Raw genomic sequence first — 24,079 nt, forward strand, 5'->3', positions numbered from 1 at the left:
GGCAATTACATTTACGGTGTTGTGAGGGGGGATTGTTTTCATGAACAACATAACCCTGTATAGAGCTTTGATGTGGGTTCTGTTTTATGGTTTACTTGACCCATCATACAATTGTTTTTACAGTTTGGGGTTTAAATTGACATTTACACTGATGCAAAAAGTGCAATAACAGATTGTGTTTCTCAAAAGACTAGATTACTATAGAACTGATATTCTGACTGAAGACAATAGGACCACGGCCAACCTAAGACAAAGACAGAAGAAAGACACTGATTTTGAAAAGGAATGCAACAATATTACACATTTTTAATGTATCAGTGCATACTAATTGTGATGCAGTAATTATCGGCCTGTTATTGTCTGATATGTTGTGTTCAAATAGGAAGCATAAAGGACACATGGTAATTACCATATGAATTGCTTGGAGGCACATTTTAAACATACAAGAGACCATGCATAATACATGGGATCAGTGAAAAGACGGATTTGTATGAAATCTCTTGCTGCATTGTTATTACTAATTTCTCATAGTTACTGTTGCTCATTTCAGTATAATTTAGCACAATTACATTGGTTTATTGTTTTTACATTAGCTTTAGGCGTGAATTTTAATGGAACACTTTTACCTTAGCTTTATTTTGGCATTAGGTTTTTTTTTTTTTGGTGGATAAGCCAAAAAAAGGCAAGAAAATGATGGATTCCACCAATTAAGCCTGTTAGTATTGATTATAAAATTGAAGTACACTTTACAAATTTAGTGTCAATGATAAAGAAAGCAATCTGTGTTATGCTGTAACTGCATATCGGTCTGAGATTGGATTTTTTTTTCGTCCATTGTTAGGATTGTTCATTTTTAATAATATTACTCACTCATAATATATGCTGGTGCTATAATGATGCTTCTTAAAAGTAGAATAATTTTGAAATATTTTCAGTTGTTTTGTTGTGATTTCCTAAAGTCACAAGAATATAATCTGTCTGGTGGGCAGTTGTGAAGGTTTTATCCTCTGATGTAAGCCTCCAGCCAGGCACATACATACACACACTTCTGGGGGTGATATTTTCCACTATAAAGGATTAAAATATAAAAAAATTATTATTTTGTGTTCTTTGCTTAGAAAAGTTTTTAGTAATCAAGCTGTATCTTTTTTTCAGCTATGTCCGCCTTTGAGGAGCATCCAATTTCATTACAGGTTCAAGAAGGAGGAGTAGCTCGATTCTCTTGTAAGATAACCGCAAATCCTCCACCTGTTATTACGTGGGAAGTAAATCGCACTGCTCTTCCTCTTGCCATGGACAGGTAAGTGCACGATTATAAATAAGAACCAATCTAGAATTTTAATAATAATAATAATAATAACTTTATAATAGATAAAAAATATATGTGTAGTTTTCATTTGTAGGTAAGTGAGAGTAATTGTTAGTTATGCATTAATCTTTTGTATTTGTATGATGTATTATCTGCTTTCTAAAAAACAATGGGCCTGATTTATTAAAGCCTCCCGAAACTAAATATATAGACTAAGATGGGAAAACCTGGGTGATCCAGCAAACCTAGAATCCAGGTTTGCTGGATAACACCAATTTTTCATGATAGTCTATGTTCTCTATTCATGGAGAGGTTTAAAAAATCATGCACAAAATCACAATAAAAACTTAAAAGAAACCTACAATACAGGTATGTAAAATTTATAAAAACTTGCAGTGAACTATATATTTGATTATGATGGGAAACTCTTTATAAGAAAGAAAAACACTCACTTATTGCTATGGAGAAGGATGATAATGCTGATTGTTTGCCTGAACAACACAGTAAGAAAATAATACCTGGCCATTATGAGGAACAGAACATTCTCAAACAGTTTTTATACACAAGACTTGGGAGTAAATTCATACATTTGATGTCTACAGAAAACCTAGATATATCTAGGTGCTAAGTGCTAATCCTTTATACCGTAACAATGTATCGGGTGCTGTGCATATAAACCACCAAACCACCAAAAAAAACTCCATGTAACATTTTTATAAAGCAGTGATTGTGACTTTCACCAAGTATTTATTGGTGGGGACTCAATCACCATCATTTAAAACACCTCAAATTTTACCTGCAGCTTCTTAAATATAACCCTATGTGATAAAATACCTGCTTGCTCCAAAAGTAATCCTTAAGCTACGTACACACTTCCAATTATTATCGTTGGTAAACGAACGACGAACGATCCTGCACGATATCTGCGAACGATCGTATAGCACCGATCCTGTACATACAGATAACGACACGATCGTTCGTAGATATTGTACACACAATAGATGCGATCGTTTGAACGATACAGGAAGTTACGTGCACCACAGGAACGTTCGTTCATCACGCATGCTCAGACCATGGACGATCAATGAACGATCGCACACAGGAACGATGGTCAACGATCGTCGTCCAATCCGATCCGCCGGTCCGGTCGTTCATTTCCAACGACTTTCCTCGTTCGTCTGCGTCGTTGGTTACTTTTTTTACGAACCATTTTTGCCCAATCGATCGTTCGTTCGTCGTTCATTTTGAACGATAAAAATTGGAAGTGTGTACGCAGCTTTAGATCAGTCCAAGGTAATATTGCAGCAAATAAACTTGCAAAATGTGTTAAATCCATAAATGGATTTAATCAGGAGCTTTGTTGTTTTATTTAAACCAGAAAATGTAAAATAGTTATTATTCAATTACATTTCCACTTCTAAAAATATGTTTTATTATTTAAAGGATTACTGTGTTATCAAAAGGAGTTCTTCAGATATATGGTGTCACAAAGAAAGATGCAGGAAATTACAGATGTGTAGCTACCTCCATGTCAAACAGACGCAAAAGCACTGAAGCCACATTGTCTGTTGTACCAGGTATGTTTCCCTGTTGTGAAGTACAAATGCTGTGTTTAACTGACTCATTGATATCCTGTGCTCTGGATTTGTTTGTAAAATGTTCAAGTTTGTGAAATTATTTTTTAGAGCCCAATGTATATGAAGTGTTCAGTTTTGGTCTGAAATTATTTCCCTTTGCTTCCTTTGAACTAGCCATACCGATGCAGTCTTTAAAGAAACCGGTTATCATAGCACCTCCTCAGAATACAACAGCCGTCCTTCATCAAACTGTTACATTGGAGTGTATGGCTACAGGAAACCCAAAACCTATAGTGTCCTGGAGCAGGCTGGGTAAGAGCATATTTTTTCATTAACATATAGTAGATTGCTTGTTGATGTAATTTAACAGCATTCTAGTTATTACAGTGTTTCCAGTCCTTAAAAAGACAGAACAATTAAAAACAGTTTCTATCCTAGACCAAAAACCCATTGATGTCTTCAACTCAAGAGTTCTGGGGAATGGGAACCTTGTTATATCCGACGTGAAGGTACAACATGCAGGTGTATACGTCTGTAGAGCGACAACTCCAGGAACCCGCAACTTCACAGTGGCAATGGCTAATGTTGTAGTTCTGGGTAAGATTTATTTTTTATTCTTCGTTACTTTTTCTTCGCAGTGAGGAATTTATCATAAGATATAGTGATCTTTGTATTGTGGTGACTACAGTATAAACACAAAGAGATCAGTAGGCAAAGTGAAAACACTACTGTTTGCTCTGTGATGTGTGTATATTTGCTATCTATGTAAAAGCATATATGGACATGTTTAAGATGAATGTTTAAAGTAATTCCAGAGGGCAAATACTTTAAATACATTTGTGGCTTGCTCCGCAAAAAAATTCATATTTCTTGATATGTTTAATTTCTTGATTGTATATAAAGCCCCCATTTGCCACTTTAGCTTTAGCGCTAAAGTGGAGAAATCTTGTGGGATCTGCAATTAACTATTAGTGTTCATATCATTCTCTTTGTCCCTGATGAAGTTTTTCAGTCCCAATCCCAGGTTAATATATGTGGTCTCAATGTCTGTCTGTCCAGGATGAAGCTTCAACTATTTGGGCTGCTAAGCTCACTCTATGATATTCAACTCAAATGCCAGAACAGCAAACATTGGAGGCTCTGGTATTTTAGAGTTTATTAAAAGAGGGCAGAGCTTAATCCTAACTTGGAGAAACGTTGAGGCACCACTGTTTAACCTGCTCCCTAGGAACATGATTTGAAAGGCCAACATATATACTTGCAGATCCGAAATGCACTTTGGCACTGCTGTTAGCTTAAACCAAGTCAGGTTTACTTTAAATCTTAGGAGGAGAATGATCACATGGCCTCCAAATAACTACATTAGTACATCTGATGTTTTCATTTAGCACAGATTTAACCTTGCAGAAAGATATTTATTAGACCTAGGTTCTTCCTACAGCTTTGTAGGTTCCCTGCTTTAGGTTAGGAGCTGCACTATTAATAATTATATGATACTATTTTTTACAATAAATATTATACATTGGTGGATTATTCAGGAAGGTAAACATTTTACTTAATCACCCTGTAATGTTTTATTCTCTAAAGCACCGCCATCGTTTGTTGAACAACCAGAGAGTTTGACACGACCACGTGCAGGAACAGCTCGTTTTGTGTGCCAAGCTGAAGGAATTCCAACTCCAAAAATGTCTTGGCTCAAGAATGGAAAAAAGATACATTCTAATGGAAGAATCAAGATGTACAATAGGTAGGAAAGCATTGATTTACCTGTTATTGCTGTACATGTCAACTGCAGTGTATGTAGTTGTTTAACCTAGAATATTAGAATTATTCAATTGTTTACAAATCTTCTATCTCTTTTTTCACTTTAGTAAACTGGTAATTAATCAAATTATCCCTGAAGATGATGCAGTATATCAGTGCATGGCAGAAAATAATCATGGCTCCATCCTTTCCCGAGCAAGGCTTATAGTGGTGATGTCTGAAGACAGACCAAGTGCTCCTCGTCACTTTCGAGCTGAGACAGTGTCCAGTTCAGCCATTATACTGTCGTGGGAAAGGCCGTTGTACAACTCAGAAAAAGTCATTGCTTATTCTGTGCATTACATGAAGGCGGAAGGTGAGATTAAGTCAATTGCAATGTGTGTTTAGAAAAAAAAGCCTATAGATTTCTGACAGCTGCAGGAGCCTTTGTCCCTTTTATAGGATTTCCCTTCCCGGAGCTACCCTAGTATTCAATCACGAATACCTAATGAGCATCTACAAATTCTGTTACCACATCAAATGAGCCATTGTAATGGAGCAGTGTGTTTACCTTACCGGTTTGATCAAACAATTTTTTTTTAAGTTTAGTAAATATTAAAATATATTTTTTTAGTAAAAAAAAATTTTCACTCACTACATTAGTATTTAAAAATATAAAATAATAGTATTAAAGAATAAAAACTATACATTCTTCTTTTAACATTTCTTCATGTGGATACCAACATTCCATACAATAAAACATCAAAATACTTAAATTGGACTTTTAACGTGCTAAAAATGTAACCATGTAAGCATGTATATATATGTATATATATATATATATATATGTTGTAAAACAGCTAGTTTGTACTCAGAAGTTAGATGCCGTTCAAAGAAAGCCAACAGGTGTTCTTTAAAAAGGAACAGATCTTGCATTTAAATGTGTGGGTTAGTGTGCTAGGCAAGCAAGGTCTGATGAGAGTACATGAGTGTATTAATTCCTTGTTAGCAATTTGGAAGCTCTACAAAGGGTGTAGTGATTCTGTTTGTAGGCTGGTCTCACCCCCTATTATGGCCATTTTATCAGACCTCTGCATGAGGCCCAGTGGCTCATTCACTCCAAGAACAAGGCTTTTAATTTGAGCCTAAGGATCTTGTTTAGCGGGTCAAAAATCGTGCCACGACATTCCTAATTAACAAACCATCAACGGCTCTGTTGTGAGATGCCAGTAATCTTGTCTAATTAAAATGCTTTTTAGTCAATTCAGATATGTGGGAAAGCTCAATAGTGGAATTTGGTTCAGGTTTTGTTTATAAATCTAATGGCAATGGGTGGTAGGGGAGTTTTGATTAAGTTGACATGCATTTTGGTGTGAAATGGTCTTGAACCACAACAGCCTTCAACAACCTTATTCCGCTTACCAGTTCCTATGTATAGGAATTAAGAAGCAACAAAGGGAACAGCAGTAATGCAACCCTCTGCATATTTCAATATGAATTGACGAAATTTTTTGTAAGCTCATTAAGACAGAACACATTTATTGAGTGAATTCTCTTTCTGTGCCCCCGTCTTCATCTTTTCCAACCGCCATAATAGATTTCAACTATATAATCACTTCTTTTACAATACGGCTTTTTGTGCGCTTGTTGTTTTTGATGAAACGGCTTGTTTCTGAATGGTGCGGCTAAGACAACAAGGTTTGTTTTCCTCTACGTTTAATCACATGGATTTAGGATGTAGAAATACTTAGTGGTTAAATGGTAACTCCATTAACAGTTTTTTTTTCATTGAAGAAGTTTACCCATACTTGTTTTGAGTAGTTATGAAACACTTGCTTATTGTCACTTTTAATGAGTTTTGGTTTAGTTTAGTTACATATTCTGTATAGGACAACACAATGCAATGACACATAGAGGCATCTGTTTTTTTTTTATCTAGATCCTTTTCCTTTAGCGACAAACCTAACAAAATTATCAGTTAAATATAAAAAAAATAAACAAAAAAGTATCATTTAAATATGGAAAGATAAAAAAAATTATCATTTAAATATGGAAAAATAAAAAAATATAAAAAAATAAAAATATCAATTAAATTTGGAAGTAAATAACTAAAATATATATCTAAATTAACATTTTCTATAATCATTTATATTGTTTGCATTTTTTTAACTTTGTTTTAGACAAATATGTATTGTGCTGGTCAGATGGAAGAAATATCTTTCATGTGTGTGTGTTTTTATTTAGGGAATTAGTTTTATAGAAAGTATAGAAATATTTTGTTATAGATGGATTATGTTTGGCTGATTCATCCCTTGGTTTCCGATTTGTTTTGGATTTTTTTAACTGTCAGGTCCCCATTGTGTAGTTTCAACTCAAGAATTTTTTTTTTTTCTCTGTACAAGGCTTAACTCTCTTAAGGCTGCAAACACATGTGCAAAGACTGTCGTTGGAGAGGATCTTTCACAATCCTTTCCAACTACAAAAGACTGCGCAATGCATGAACTAGCACTGTACATACTGCGCTGTTCTGCTCAATGGAGCAGGAAGGGGGAGAATGACGGAGCGGCATCCCGCTTTCCCCCCTTCTCTTTCACTATGATCATTCCTTGTCGTACAGAAGAAGAGTGCTGTACACATGCCAGATTCTTGTCCGATATCAGCCCTGAGACGTGTGTACGTAACAGTCAAGGAGACAGACCATTAGGTGTCTACAAGCAACTTGAAGTTTTCTAAAATCAAACATCAGTTAAAACTTTCTGACTGGATCTAGACAGGTTAGGATTATCATTAACCACTATAAATGTTTTCTGTTGTCATTATTTAGGTTTAAACAATGAAGAATATCAAGTAGTAATTGGAAATGACACAAATCACTACATTATTGATGACCTGGATCCTGACAGCAACTACACCTTTTATATTGTTGCCTATATGCCAGTGGGTGCAAGCCAGATGTCAGACCATGTTACACAGAGCACATTCGAAGATGGTAAGGCATTAGCTGGAATGCTTGTATCAGTTTGTACGTTCATTGTATCACATAAAGTATATTTGAATGCATGTTTTAGGTATACAATAGTAATAAGCATTAATAAGAATTACAGATGTCTTTATCAGAAAGTGCTGAAATGTTACAAATCTACATTCTTAAGATATTACTAAATGGATTGATGAGTTTGACCAAAAATATTTTTACAGTTTCTAATTAAAGTCCTTTATAGATCTATTAATTAAATATATGCATTTGTGTCTTGACTCTTCATAGAAGTTTCTCTTTACCTTCATGTGGACTCTATGAACAGTAATTTTATTAAAATTCTTTATCTTAAACTACATCGTATTTATCTGTTACAGTTCCTCTGAGAGCCCCAGAACTTAGTTTGACAAGCCGCAGTCCTACAGATGTTCTAATCTCATGGCTTCCCATCCCAACCAAGTTCCGTAGAGGAAAGGTCGTATTTTACAGACTGTCATTTCGAATGAGCACTGAAAGTTCTGTTCAGGTTCTTGAACTCCCTGGCACCACCCATGAGTATTTCTTGGAAGGGCTAATGGCAGACAGTGTCTATCTAGTTCGCATAGCAGCAGCCACAAAGGTGGGATGGGGAGAATCATCTCTTTGGACATCCCATCGGACACCCAAAGTGAGCAGCATAAGAGGTAAGTGAGTTTTTTTTAAAGTCGTAAACTTAGTAGAAGACAGTTCTTTTTGGGAAAGTTACTGCTAGTATTTCTAAATTGAGTAATTCCAGGTTGTACAGGTTCCTAGGGTCAGATGGGCAATATACGTAAATAGAAGTTACTTCTGGTTGTGATTTACTGCCCTTTCTCACAATCCCAATCTATGGATGCCAACTCACTAAAACCATGCATTCGCAATTAATTTCCATACAGACCTTCATCCATTAGATATTCTACAAATCTCAATGGTTAATAAAAATCAAAAAAGTATAAAATGAGAAAATATATAAAATGTGAAAGACCCAAAATTACTTTAAAGTGAAAACTACATAGTACAACAGGGTCCAATTAGTTACAAATTTTAATATAAAATTAAATATCTGCACTTAAAAGAAATACCTTTAATACTGATATTAATAGCTGGTTTACATACATTAACCTTAGCTGTATAGGTTTTCAGACCCCTTTGGGGAACAATTAAATGTAAAAAAAAAGCTTATAGACTTATTTTCTTGTTACATACAGTATAAATATTTGGTTAAAGTCTTTCCTAGCATTGAGTTATTGAAATTCCACTGCTGGTTTTGAAATGTTTTTTGTTTAGACCTTGGTCTCTGATATTTTAAAATGAAGGCAGTAAATATATTTTAAAGGAATGTAATATACAATGAGAATAGGGAATTTTAGCAACTGACTGGTATTGAAAGTTTTTTTTCAATATCCTGTGAGAAAGAACAATTATGCTGTGGAATTTAGTTGGAAGAACAGGACCTGGTAGATAGGACTATCTACTATTGGTGAAAGAGGTCATCCACAGCAGTGACTTGTAAAGTTAAATAAGATTAAGTCAGGTAACCTGAAAGCTATGTAAGGGTCACAGAGGGCACTTCTTTGTGACAGAGACAAAAGTGGCAGGCATTCAACCTCTATTTGTGTATTTCCTGTCCTGAGTCAACAGAGAAATCAATGGCTGGACTAAATGAACCTGTTTGTTCCAAACCTAACCAGCTATTGAGTTATATCTCAAACACTTTTAAATTCTAATATTGAGTGAGCCAAAGAGGAGTTGGAATGTTGCTCCCATAGTCTTGCCTTACAAACTGGCCACATAATATTTTTTTCCATTTGTCTTTGTAACCTTAAACGTACCATGACCGATTAGTGCTGTGCTGTCAGTAAGAAGTGTTGCCCTGGTCAGACCACACCTACCTATCTTCTTTTGAACTGCAAGTATTCATCTCCACACTTGTAATTTTGGAGCTGACAGTACTAATTATTATCAAAAAGGCTTTAATGCTCTATGTTTGCCAAATACTGCATTCCAGAATACCCCCAATATGAAGAGTGCAGAGCAAGTTTTTCTAGACAAATATTTACGTCTCAAGCAATAATATGAAGACTGAAAATATGTCCTTATCCCTATGTAACAGTCCTACTTAAATTGAAGATTGAAAAAAAAAAACATTGTGTGTGGCCAATTTTTCCGCTCAGCATGTCAAAGCTAAGAAGATAACCGTTAGGGACAAAACACAATTCTGTCCTATAAGCCAAGAGAACAGCCATCTAGAAGGAAACAGAGAGAATTTTACCTGGGGTTCTGATTTTAGAACTCACGTTAATTGGCCTCACAAAGAGACAAAATTGTTAGCTAAAGCTATCCAGACAGCTGGACCATTGGTATAGAATTTTTTTTTTTTACACTATGCTTTTTGACATGTTAAAATGATGGCAATAGTCATAGTTTAAAAGAAGTACTATACAAATAGAATAGGGGATTATACCAATTGAACGCTTTTATGATTATTAAGAATACTAATTAATTTGTATATTGTAAAATACAATATTTCTGATATTTTGTAGCGCCAAGATCTCCAGAGTTGCGACTGGATCCCCTAAACTGTACAACAATAGCAGTAAGGTGGCAACAGGATCCCGAGGACACCGCTACAATACAAGGCTACAAGCTATACTATAAGGAAGAAGGACAGCAAGAGAGTGGCCCTATCCTGCTGGATGTTAAAGATTTTGATTACAACATTGGAGGGTTAGGTAAGTGTGTGATGTAAAGAAATTGGTGTCCACCTTTCTAACATCAAAACAGTTTCGTTATTATCCCAACTGTTAGCCACCCTGAAGTTTATGTAGCAATACTGACCTATCTGTACTAATTGGGGTTTGTCTACATGGGCAGTGTAGCAGTATGTGTTCATGTTCCAAAATTTGGTCAAACAAGAATCCATTGAGAGGTATGCAAAACCCATCAGAAAATTGTGCAAAATTTTCTGACCAAACTAATCAATGTTCTTTCGATTCTAGATTTGATATCAATCACTTCAGAAAGAAAGGTTAATTTATAAAATAATGTAATGGACTGATACCTTTGTTTTACATACATTGCTATGTACAGAAATTCACATGGGGTTCAATTACGGTAACCCAATAAGCAGCCAAATTTCTGTGCACTTATGGTAGTTTTTCTGAGTGCGATGCCAACCATTTAGAACAGGGAGATATCCTGTTCATATCCTTTGCACTGCATTTAAAAACAGCCTGTAGTCCATTACATTCAAAGCTCAGATGCCCAGTATTTGGTTTCCTTTCTTAACTCTTCTATTCTCTCTGCTTTCATGTTTATGTCAAAACCAATTTATTTAAACCTAGTTGCGTTTTAAACAGATATAAATTTTTATAGTAATGTTAAAGTTGAATATTAGAAGAACAAGATCAATACTCACTGACATTTATTATTAAGGGTTACTGTCACTTAGCCAATAATAGATATTTATGTTGAAGTTTAATTTGTACAAAACACAGAGGGTGGTAATCCAATAAGCCCTGAAACTTTCATTAACTCACAGAGAAGAGCTGGCCTGGGGCACTTCTTCCTGAGCTCTATAGAATCTCCCCCTAAGAAAGATTTTATTCAGGACTGTATTTTTTTAAACAAAAAAAAAAGCAATAAGATAGCAAATGTTTATTTTGTTTTATAAAAATCTACACATAAAATATTCTCTATACCTAAATGTCATGGAATCATTGAGGCAAATCAGTAAATATAGATTAACCTCCATGTCCTGTACCTCTACTCCACTTGCATATTGATCTGTGTCAGAAGACCAGAATGAGTAATTGTCCAAAAGTGGATAGCACTTCATGGTATATAAAAGAAGCAAATACACATAGGCTGGACACCTTTGAGTGAATGTATTCAGCCAAAAAGTTGAACAGCCGGCACATACAAAGGATGTATAATAGAAAGGAATGGCTCACAGTCAGAAACATTATAGTTGTGGTTACTCCAGTAAACCTGAATAATTTTGGCTGTTTTCTTCCCAAATTGGAATATGTTTAACATGCTACAAAATAGTGCAATAGAACACATTAGTAAACCAGGGGGCTTTGGCTTCATATCAATTGGTATAAGTTATAATTCAAGATTTCATTCATCAAAACCCAAATCTTTGTCTACCAGAGCTTTGATCCCATGAAAAGCAAAAAAAATAATTTCAGGAAACCCAAAAATTACATTGTTCATATTTTGTTCTTTGCATTTTTAATGTAAAATAAGAGCAAGAATACTTTCCTGGGCACAAAAGTACCTTGTGTTTTACTTGCATTGTGTTGAGTGTAATATCCTGTAGTATAAAACTTGCATAGCTTTATAGCACTGTTTTTGAATGAAGCAGAAACCAGACAGATAAAAGAAGTTTTTGTCATTTGCAGGAAAAGGGAAAGACCTAAAAGACAAAACACATCCCAAGAGAATGATTTATAGGTAGGCAGCTGGAATTCAAAGGCTAAAACTCATTGACCCTTAGATAATGGCAGCCGATCTCTGCTATACAGCTATCAATGAAGCCTTAAGACCTGTCTCTTTTTGAGATGTGTAGCTAAGAGTTTTGGAAATATCTCTGCATAGTTACCAAATCTTTGAAATCTATGTTTGCAAAGAGCAATCAGATCATTTGCTGGAGGACTGAAACTTGATTGTATTTAAAACATCTGTAAATCCAATCACTAAAATATCATATAATCCTTATGATGTTGACATTATTTCTAACGTAATGTTCAATATTTTTACATTTAAAAGATAGTCCGTCAGTCTCATTAAAATCACTATTAAGCACCAGCCAATGCCTTGCTTAAAGCGCCAATCAGCTGCTATAAAGCACCAGCCAGCACCTGACAAAAGTGTCAGGCAGTGTCTGCTTTACATGCTGGTTAGTGTTATTTATTGCAGCTCCAGTGTGAATTAGTTTTTAGGTATGTATGGGGTTTTTTCGGAAAAAACTTGCATTCTGTAAGCAGCATCTTTGATCTAGGTACATACTTCTTAATGTTGGTATCTTGAATTATAAACCTTCTAAAAGTAACAAGGGTTCGGCCAAGTTAAAAGGGTTGAGAAAGGCTGATAGCATAAGCTAGTATTGACTAGTATTGTCCATCTGCCCAGACTGTTAGACACGAAGAGAACCCTATTTTCTATGTAGCCCTGTCGGATGTTGTCATTGCAGTTCATTCAACATTCACATTATCACCCAAACATAAAAAAAATTAACAAAATAAACATTTGTTCCTTTATTTGTATTATTCGGTCTCAGTGGCAAACAGATATTACTTGTAGCTATTTATGTATTTATTTTAACTTCCTGGAAATATTAGACCTGTGCAAAAGATTTTATAATAAGCACAATGCCTTCTGGTTCTTCTCATCACTTAAGCATAAAAATATTAGCTAACCCCATTATACCTTGGTTACTCTTGTCCATGGCTGGGGACTACTTTCTGCATTCATGGTATTTTATTAGGCTCCAGTATTTTCTCCTCTGTAATCCAGCCTTATTTTTCAAAAGATACACATGTGCCCTCTTTGATTTTAGGAAGAAATTGACCTGTGCATAGGTGCAGTTTTGAATATGGGTACCATTACTTCCATATATCTATATATATATATATATATATATCACAAGTCTGGGGCTTGGAGGGGAACAGGTTGGAGCTGCAGCCTGGAAAACGCTTCCCTAATCTGGGCAAGTTTGGTCAATGTGAAGAATCATTCTTACGTTAAAAGTAAAGAGAAGGGCCATTGTATGGAGGTGACTGATATGTCAATTTACATGCAAAGTTTTACTTTCGCCTTGTTAGTCATGAGGTGGTGTAAACCTGTGACTTATCACTGCCTTGTAAAGAAAATGAATAACTTTTTGCCTTTATTAAATTGAAAGAGAAATCAAGACTTCAGATTATATACAGTAATGCCAAGGAACTGTCATTTCTCATTACCGTGAGGCAAATGTATTCAAACCTTTTCATTCTCTTTGTTACCTGTTAGTGTATAATATTAACTTTATTGCTTTTTATATCCTGTTTTGTTTTTCAAAACAAGCCTTGGTTCTTTAGACCTGTACTAGTAAACACAAGGGAAAATAAACTCAGATTTAAAAAACAAACTTCTGTTTTAGTGTCACGCAAAGCCAATATTCCATTTATGTATGAAATGTACTGTAACCTTGCCATAAATACAAGATACATTTTCAGTATAAACAAATACAGGAACTTTACTTTTCTTCTGCTTTTCTCCTTGAGGGCACGAGTGCTTAGATTATATCTAACCTCATGTCAAATTGTTTTTTCAAATAGCAGGGAGCTTGCTCCCCCCACAGCCATTACATTGCCTTCTTCATATTGAATATTTTTACCGTAGTAATATTAGAAAGAGCTCAGATTACCTTGAAAAAGATATCCACATTGCAGTTTTTTTTTACTAGTGAGTGTGTTTTCGTTTGCAGTAGAACAAGACACATTAGCGCAGATCTGATGTGCCAACTATATTATGTTCAGTGCATTAACCTATTCTTGAACAAAACAAAGTGGTATTCATGGAACATTCACTTTTATTGTAAGGTAGAACCATAGCTTTGGAGCCTTCCATGTAGCTGTAAATATTTTGCCGTGTTTGGTTGTGAGTGACTCTGTTAGTAAAGTACTTTGCAATAATATGTTCCCTGCAAAAAAAAGACATTAAATATCCAACTTTTCTGCTACCTGGGCTACATAACTCTGCAGTAGTTGAAGATCCTGTTGAAACTGAAAGGTACAAACATTTGTAAATAGGAGAGAACCAGGCACACACATTACTTAGTAACCTTTCCTTCTTGAAAATGTTTGTTATGACAGCTATGCTGTACTCTGACTGCCATGGCATACTAATAAGGACTATTTAAAAAAATGTTTTTACAAAAGTTCTATTGGGTGTGCAGATCCTACAGTCATTATGTGTTGCTTTGTCGAAATGACACTGGCTTTTTACAATTATAAATAAAAATTACTGCAGGATTCATTCAATGTGATCAATATAGAGGATATGATAGTGAAAAGTCCATTCAATACAAGTATATCTATGCTCATTTAGTCTATGCTCACATCTGTGAAGGATATGTGCATGCTTGTAATTTTTTTTCAGCTCTCTGGCAACCATCGCTATCAATCACTTGGTTTAGAATCCCATTATGGGAAGACATTGCAGTAAATGACTTAGCATTGCTTGTTCAGGACAGCATAGTGCAATAACCCATACATTCTTTTCAGGAAGGTAGATTGTGTCTGGATGGAAAATCCTTGCGGCAAACCCTCTTTTAGTACTTCTGTGAACTTAGCATTAGTAATATTGGGTAAACTAAAAAACTCATGCCCCACTACATACCAGTGTATTCAACTTATGAGCAAATAGTAGTTCTTTAACATCCCTTACATTACAAATCTACACATTTATTTAAACAAATGAAGAGTAAACTTACTTTCTGTATTTATGAATGAAATGATAAAATGTTACCATAAGTAAGGAAGTACCGGTAATTAGTGTGGCTAAGGCTTCATACTCATAAATGGCCAATATGCTGGCCACACACAGACATAGGATAGTTGTCAGTTGATATATATTATATCTGAAGGTATTGTTAAAAATACTACTCTTTGTTTCCCATGTGTGAAATCTGTAAAACTCTTATCTGTATCACAGTAGACCTAAAACTAGTTGTCTAAAAAAGATGAATGAGTCGAAAGGCTACTCATGCCGTATATTGACACATTTTAAAGTGTGTTTTTTATCAATTCTCTTTGACCTCCCGATCCCTGTTGGAGTAAATTTCTGTGCTTCATGAGAAACATGCACTCTCACATTGATAAAGAAGATTATATAAGAAGATAGCACTGTAGAGACATGTCTGGACATAAAGAGTTTATTTCTCCTAAGGTCTTATCATAGAGCTGTTACTATGATATATTCTCTTTCAACTTTTAGTTCAAGTGGAAAAATTAAGTGTAGGTGGGAAAAAACTCATAAATTAAAAAAAATCTTTCAGTTACTGAATATCTTGTAAAAGCATGCCATTAAGTTGTATATTTCTCAGAGCTAGCAGTGGGGGACTGTTTGACATTTAGTGCATTCAAAGGAGACTATTAATTAAAGTAACCTGTCCTCCACAACGTAGCTTATGGTAGTTTGCACTTTAAAATGTTGGAGGTTCTGCAAATAATACAATATATTATACAGATTTTCCAATGCTTAATGTAGTGAAAGGCATTTTTGTATGCAGTCTAGGGATTGCAAATGACAGACTAATACAGACAGTGATACAGGAGGAGAGGACCCTGCCCCGAAGAGCTTACAATCTAGTAGGTGGGGAAATTTCAGGTGGGAACTAGGGTTTTCTATCCTATCTAGCTCCAGCACTGTACCTCGAGAACCAGCGATTGCAAATTTGAACAAACCCATTTGAACAAAATGTTTTGCCATGCTAGCCTTTGGATACTTTTTTGATCAGCTGTATTAGGCGTTTTTGTAATGTGACTGATTTAAGCACCACTGTGAAGAACAGTAATTTAAAGCATTAGAAATGTATGGCCACATGGTCTGGCCCTTGCAGCACTAGGTCCCTGGTTCGAATCTCAGCCAGGACACGGTCTGCATAGAGTTTGCATGTTCGTCCTATGTTTGCGTGTTTTTCCTTCCACATTCCGTAAAAAAAAAACATGCAGTTAAGGTAATTGGCTTTTATGGTAAGCACATTAGATTGTAAGCCCCTTTGTGGGACAGCTAGTGACATGACTACAAACATTGTGAAGCACTACATAATACACGTCACTGCTATATAAGTACAAGTTAATAAAATTGTTTTGGCAAATTCCATGCACAGATTAACCCTTTTCCTGTAGAGAAAAGGGAAATATCCCATGAATGCATGTGCAATGTGTCCTCAATTCAGCCAAGTTGGGGAGATATTTGCGGTTGGTATAGCAGTATTAATAGGACTAGAATATTTTTTTTTCTCATCTGGATTGAATATATGTTGTTAGGCAGTTTGTTGGAGGAGCTTATCAGCTAATTATGTCTAAAATAGTCTGTGCTAATGCAGTAATCAGCCTTTGTGTGGGCTTCTTGACCTTAACTTTTATTTCTTCCTAGAGCTTTTTTTCACATACATAGATATACATATAATTGTGCAATGCTTTTCGACCCATATTAGCTTTGTCTTCCGCTCAGTAACAGTTGAAAACTCTCACTTGTATTAAAGACAGTTACAAAGGTCAACCTGTTCCCTCAGTTCGTATATCTCATTGATCTATTTGACTCAACTCATTAGGTATAGAAGAAACACAGCACTTTTGACATTTTCCTTTACAGAAAAATAATTTTACAATAATATTTTTAATTGCAAATGTACAATAGACCTATGCAATAATTAGACATATTCTAAAGTTTGTTTTGATCACATAAAGCACATGTAATAGATAGGATTAATTAGCTCAGTTAATTTTTATCCCAAAGGCTGTCCTTCCCATAAAGAACAAGCATAGATAGTAATCAGGTTTAGTGGGCTTTATAATCCAAGGGACTAAACATCACTACAGGCAACCTGTGTTTTTATTGACCTGCAAGTTACACGTGACAAAACATGACAAACACTTTTAATAAAAAAATTGAGTAAAGCTCTAGGCTTTCTTGAATTAAATGCAAGGTCATGATTTCTGTTCTTTAATATAAAGTACTCTGCCTAGCGGATGTTTCAATACTTAACATTTATTATACCCCTACATCAACAATGCTCAGTGATATTGAATTAATGTCCTCCTGTGGCATGTTTTATTACTGATTAAAACTATTTTGCTGAGAGGGGGTTTGCAGAAATTTTGCAGGTCAGTGTTATTTTATTGGATTTCTTGGTTTATTTGAAAGTGTTGTGATTAGTTGATTAAGGTTATACACTGCCTGGCCAAAAAAAAATGTCCTTAAATCTGTTGGGGCAGTGTTGTGATCTGGAAATTGCTCCAGTTGGTCAGCTGAATACCTGAATATACTGATTGAACACATTTTTCCATCAATGGGCCTTATTTATGAAAGCTCTCCAAGGCTGGGTGATACAGAAAACATTGAATAGATCTGGTCCAGGATTTAAAACATTTGCTAGCAAATATCCAAATAGGGAATTAGAAAATCTATTCCAGGTTCGCTGGATCACCCAGCTTCACAGATGAAAGTGTGTCCTCTCCAGCCTCTGAGAGCTTTATTAAATCAGACAAAATGGATTTTTTCTTCTCCGGTGGCATATTGAAAAATACCAATGCCAAGAAAATTTGGCGCATATTGAAAGGGTGGTTTAGGTAGCATGAACCATCATTTTCAAAGTTGGATTGGTCCAGACCCTAACCCATTGAGAACTTTGGGGATGTGTTGGAAAAACTTCATACAGTGGTCTGATTTTCCCATCATCAATACAAGATGATGGTGAAAACGTGCAACTCTGATTGGAAATAATGGTTGTGACATTACATAAACTTGTTGAAACGATTCCATGGCAAATGTGTGCCATAATCAAATCTAAAAAATAATGAAATATTAGGCTGTGTGACTTTTTTTGGCCAGGCAGTGTATTTGCTTGATGATTTTGTGCTGCTGACTATGTTTTATGTGTATATGTTTTTTACTCATTTCATTCATATTTATCTATAAGCAATCATTAGTTTGCAGGAAAATAAACTAAACTTCATCTATTTATTCTTTCTTCTCCCAAGTGTAAAATTAGTAAATTAAACCTTAAAATTTTTTTAAGAGGAAATGATACCCACTGCAGATCTCAGGTTTGCCAAGGCACCACTGATGCAACTGACGAAAGATGAGAATTCAGACTGTTTGTTGTGAAACTTGGGATACTTAGATTTACCATTAAATTACAGAAAGGCTGAGTAATGTCAAAGGCACAAGTGAAAAGCCCAAAAGCTGAGACCTGTAATGGGTATCTTTTTTCTAAGATTGTGACTTTTACATTAGGGGTAGGGTTATGGATAGGGGTTAGTTTATTTTTCTACCACCCATTTTTTTCTACCACCCAGGGTATACTTTGTTTATAGGGGACTAATATCAGGGCATCTTTGGATATTTATTCAGATTATAAGTAAAATACATTTCATTAGATTCACATATGTGAATAAATGATCATTTATTTTTAAATATATGTCTGGAGGTTTGTTTTAATTCCTCTAGAGGCAGTGTATTGAAATATTATCATCTAGGAGAGGAATAAAGCAACAGGCAATTGATTTTTTTGTAGTGCTTTTATTTAGTGACAAACTTGATATTAATATTACCATAAAATAAGATGTAGTAATAAAACACTGCTTATTATTTGTGCATAGCCTATTTAATGGTATCATCAATGTATTATATGATTGATGTCCACCCTGTAGTAACTATAGCTTTTTGATTGTTGTTATGTAACTTATCACACACGGGGGTTAGGAATGGAAGTTAGGCTACACACTTTATATGTACATCATTAACAACATTTAACACACATTTTCCTGGAGTTCATTTCACAGTAGGAAAACCCATAAAACATGAAATGGGTCATAAAATTGCAAGGAAAATGCATAGCAACTTGTGACATAACTGCAAAAGGTCTTTAAACAAAAACTTCCCTGCAGAAAATGAAATCATTATTCAGCATTTATCATAGTACATGCCAGACCTTAGACCTTTATCAATTGTTCTCAGTGCAGGAAGGTGACCATTTAGATGTGTGGGGTCTTTATTAGGTCTTGGAATGTCAAAAGGGGAAGACTTGAAAAACCACATCTATTAACACATGAAAGAGGTGGGGCTGGAAAAAAAAACACCGCTGACAGCATTTCATGAAAAAGTGCTTATTCTTTATCTTGCACGATCATTTAGGGATAGTGTATCATGCCATTTGAGATCAGTGTGAGATCTCTTTAAATGTGCACTGTTCTTTAAATACACAATTACCCTTTACTAACCTAATATATATATTCATGTCAATATCATTCCGTTTTAAATGTGTATATGTTTAGAGGGAAAATTCACTTTTTTTCCAATTTTTATTAGTAGTCCCATAAACAAGAACTGATAAACAGATAACTGTTAAGTCTGTGGACAGCAACTTTGGAGAAAATCAAAAAATTATTTTAGTTGATCACTGTTCTTACATTTGTGGTAAGGCCAAATCTGGGTTGTCTGGCTGTTCTCCATCACATTGCCATGTGCTCTATTGATAGGAGTGCAACTGCTAAAAAGGGTTTACCATGGATATAGGCAGACGTTTGCATGGCTAATTGGTGTTATTCCCTATAATTTGAAAATTGTAGTACAATATATGTGTTAGTGTTACCCATAGTATCCGGTAAATTACTTTATGATGTTAAGTATTTTATTGGGAGCTAATAGTTTACTGGTATGGCCTTAACTTTGTTATGTCTCTGATGTTCAAGGCTGCATTCGACTTATTGACAAGGTGACTTGTGTTCTGCTCTATTTATTCTTCACATTTAAATTTCCCCTTTAGACTTTGATGACTTTGCCTTTTTCAGAGTCTGTTAGGTCATGTTTTAGGACCATCTTTGTACTAAACTAACAAATCTAGAAATGGAACTTCTATTGTATTGATGTTGTATGTTTAAATGCTTCAATGTATGTGTACAATTCTATTGCAGCAACACAATGATAACCAAGTTCAAATGTTTTGGATAATGTAATTCAAATCAGTATCATAGTTTTGACTTCACAAGGATTTGTAATGTTGCATGCCAATACCAGATCAATAATTCAGAGAACTTTGAAAACAAAGACAAACAGCTAGAATTTTGGATGAGTGGCATGCAATGTATTTCTTTCACTGTGGACCTACAATCTAGGTAAATGAATAAATTCAAATGTGTTGTTTAATCTGCAAAAGATTTGGTTCATAAGCAAGTTTTGTGATTCAGACACATCTGCCATAAAGTATATACAGATCTCTAACCTTCACTGCAATAGTCCAGTAGTCTTGTAGTGCAGACTCAAGGAGCATCTCTCAGTCATTAAAATGTCATATATTCTTTACAATGGTAATATCATTTTTAGATGTTATTTGCAATAAAATTGAAAATTTCCTTAAAATATTAGTGATCCCTCCATGAAATCACTTTCTATTTTAAAGTCCCCTTTTGTGGCTTCTGCATTGTCACACAGGCTTACAAAGGAGACTGTAAGTAGCCATATGAACATTATGCAGGCTTGGTCCTCTGTTTTCACCATCAGGAATCTCATTGTATAACAATCCATGCAGTCCTGCAGAGTAGAGCTATCTGATGCAAGAACAAATTATCTGGATCTGCATGTATGAGCTGTGGTTTGTTACTTTTTTCTAGCAAGTGCAGGCTTCTTGTTTTTTTTTTCTTTATTTGAATAGATTTACTATTAACATTTGCCATTGAAATAGAATGTAGATAACACAGGTGCATAGAATCCGTGTGAACAAGACTGACCGTCTGTAAGATAGAAAGTTAGATTAGGGAGGATTTAAAATGATTTACATATTATTTGCATTAATCTTTTTTTTTCCTTGAAGTTTTAGGATATAAAGGAATGCATAGGCATATCAAACATACATTAAAATAATTAGAAGCTGGTTTAACTTACAAAAGCAGTTTGATAGGAAGACCTCAGTGTGTTATAGCTTTGAGTTAAACATACTGAGAGCCTGAATAGTCACTTATTCCTTTTGAACTGTTCAGTAGGAATAAATACTCGTGTACAGACAGCTCTGTTCTCTAAAGTATTTGTAGAAAAAAAACTGCCAAATGTTAGCTTCATGCAGTCCTACCCCTACCAGAACTTGTCCATATGTGGCTTTATTACAGAACAATAATATTGATGTACTTAGACTGGCAAAGAAGGACAATCGCTTCACACGGTAGCGGGCACAAGTAAGAGATGAAAGATCAATTATTCTTCCACATACTCACAGGAAGGTCAGTTCATTAAAGATGCAGTGGCAGCTGCTGATTGTACCTGTGTAAGCTGCTGTAATGGCAGCATCTGCCTCTCCATTGAGTCTTAGAAGACCCGATTCTTTGAGTTACATGGGAACGATGGAGAACAAACTGGAGATTAACATAATGATGATGAGAATTTACTTTAGCTGCCGTAGAATTATAATATTAACTAATTGCTGTGGCATTTGTCTCCCCGATGTCATGCCCCTCAAAAAAAGACTCTTGTTTTAGGAGACCACAGGAAATCACGGAATTATCATACATTATTGCCAGTTTTTAGAAACCGCGCACCTATTTCTGTGAGATCTATCCAACAGTTGGTAATAGTCATGCCTGATGGTTTTTGGGTCTGGAGAATGAGAACATGGTACAAAGAACAGAAAAGAATGAGAACTAAAACAAATGCAAATTTAAAAATGTAACTTTTTTTGCCGTTTAGCAAATCTTTTCTGTGTTACTTAACTTTTCTTTTGGTGCAGAAAACATCACAAGGGATTACTTTTCAAACAATCAGACATATTAATGTAGCAGTGTATAAGATCGGGGATAGCAGCTTTTCCTTATTTTAATTTGATTTTTTTATTCTTACACACACTTGCGTCCTTTGTGCCTAAGTTCCATTTCCAACATGCTTTGCACATATTTTACAAGCTGGTAGCTCTTTATTTTACATGAACTTTTACCTGACTTGTTTTAAAAGTATACTGAATGCATAAATAACAAAGATGAGAGCAGGCATTTCACATTACAGCCTGGCCTATAATATAGGAAATAATACAGTTTAAAACACAGAAGAGAATTATTGCAATTTATTGAACTTACAACCTACAACCAACAGCAAGTGACTTATGCATAAATTCCAATTAAACAATACAGGAAGGAAATTATGGTACTACCTGCAGATACAAAATTATGGTAATTTGTCAGGAAACAATCCGTCCTTGGTAAATTATTAGCATGCTCAAAACTATTACACGCCTTACTGCAAGCTATTTTATCTAAAAAAAATCATACTGTCATATGATGGCCGTAAAATGGGTGTTTGACTGTCACTGAGATCATTGGGGGGGGGCAACTAACATATCCTAACTCTGAATTTGGGATCTTTGGGGTTGCAATGCCTGGCATAACAGACATAGACTTACCTAAAGCTGACTGCTTCAAGCAGTGGAACACCAAAATAGTTTTCGTTTTCCTAAAATTATTGAAGGCTGGCCCATCAGCTATCACCAAAACCTTTTGCCGAATAACATGCCCAAAGTATGCATGGGCCAAAATGAACAGGTAGAGAAGGAAAAGTCAGCATTAAACACTATCAGGGAATGTTGTAGATAGGGGTTTAAAGCCTGGGCCACCAAACCCTTGACCACAAAAAGTAACATATACAATATATATATTTATTGAAAAATACATGTACAGTCTTAGCCTATGTTGCTCTAACCAGATTGGTAGGATACAAAACACACTTTGATTAAAAGGAGTCTTCCATTTATTTAGACCACTGATAAATAACTGTATATGTAAACTTTTTTATGGAGATTTCTAACTGATGTGTGATTATTTGACAATTACAAGTTACTTTTGACATTTTTTCCAGTTTCTGTACTATTCTGTATGTTTTCCAAACCCATCATTTTCAGCTTTTATTATAGTGCAGTGCCAGTACTCTACATCATAGGAATTCTTAATAAATGTGCCTAGTAAACGAGTAATTTTGCAGCAGGTAATTCATAAATCATTCTCTTTTCATGCCGTATTCATGTATTTAAATTATGCAAGTCTTCATTGCAAAAATAAATATATTTCCTTTTTATTTGTTTTATCTATATTACATGGAAGATAACTGCACATTTTTTGTGCATGTACATTTTTTTGTGTGACACTTGTCCAGATAAAGTTGCCTAAATGTTCCTTTGCTGTGAAACAATGATCTAACTGCTAATTGAATGGTATTTGGTAGACACTTTTATTGGTGTCCTGATAGGAAAAGATCCCCTGTGCAGACCTGTAATACAGATTAGGGCTTCAAAGGCTGCCCAAAGGCCTGGTGTTTACACATCAAATAACATCTGTTAAGAGTATCTGGAGAAGTTGGTAAAAAGCTTTTTGGGCTTGTCATAGACAGACATGCCATCAAATACAATGGCTATGAGGACATCTGCCTGTCCCCACTTGCTTTGCCAGATCTCATCATGAAATTTGCATAGATTCAGCCACCTTGTGGATGCAGTGCATGGACAATGGGAGAATTATTACAATATTTTATAGAAATGTGATCAATGATGATGAGGAACAATAATCAGCACTTTGAATGATCAGAATCTAATTAACGGTAGCTAATCAACCCCTACAAAGCCTGGTCCCTCTCCCAGGACTGAGATTTGTTTAATGCTCATCTCCAGTCAAAACTTCTCAGTAAAACCCTGTTTTTTTATTTATT

General features: G+C 35.0%; 1 protein-coding gene across 1 annotated transcript in view; it reads left to right on the forward strand.

The window, feature by feature from the left end:
• Positions 1–24,079, forward strand: part of PRTG (protogenin) — a 78,706-nt gene that overhangs the window by 35,086 nt on the left and 19,541 nt on the right. The window contains exons 3-11 of the mRNA XM_072399096.1: positions 1,156–1,300; positions 2,753–2,886; positions 3,061–3,198; positions 3,325–3,483; positions 4,474–4,633; positions 4,758–5,005; positions 7,454–7,618; positions 7,984–8,289; positions 10,171–10,359. Of these exons, the coding sequence (XP_072255197.1) occupies positions 1,156–1,300; positions 2,753–2,886; positions 3,061–3,198; positions 3,325–3,483; positions 4,474–4,633; positions 4,758–5,005; positions 7,454–7,618; positions 7,984–8,289; positions 10,171–10,359 (1,644 nt within the window). The remainder of the gene's footprint in view (positions 1–1,155; positions 1,301–2,752; positions 2,887–3,060; positions 3,199–3,324; positions 3,484–4,473; positions 4,634–4,757; positions 5,006–7,453; positions 7,619–7,983; positions 8,290–10,170; positions 10,360–24,079) is intronic.

This window comes from Pyxicephalus adspersus, chromosome 2, assembly GCF_032062135.1.
Source record: "Pyxicephalus adspersus chromosome 2, UCB_Pads_2.0, whole genome shotgun sequence".
In the NCBI taxonomy this organism is placed as follows: domain Eukaryota; kingdom Metazoa; phylum Chordata; class Amphibia; order Anura; family Pyxicephalidae; genus Pyxicephalus; species Pyxicephalus adspersus.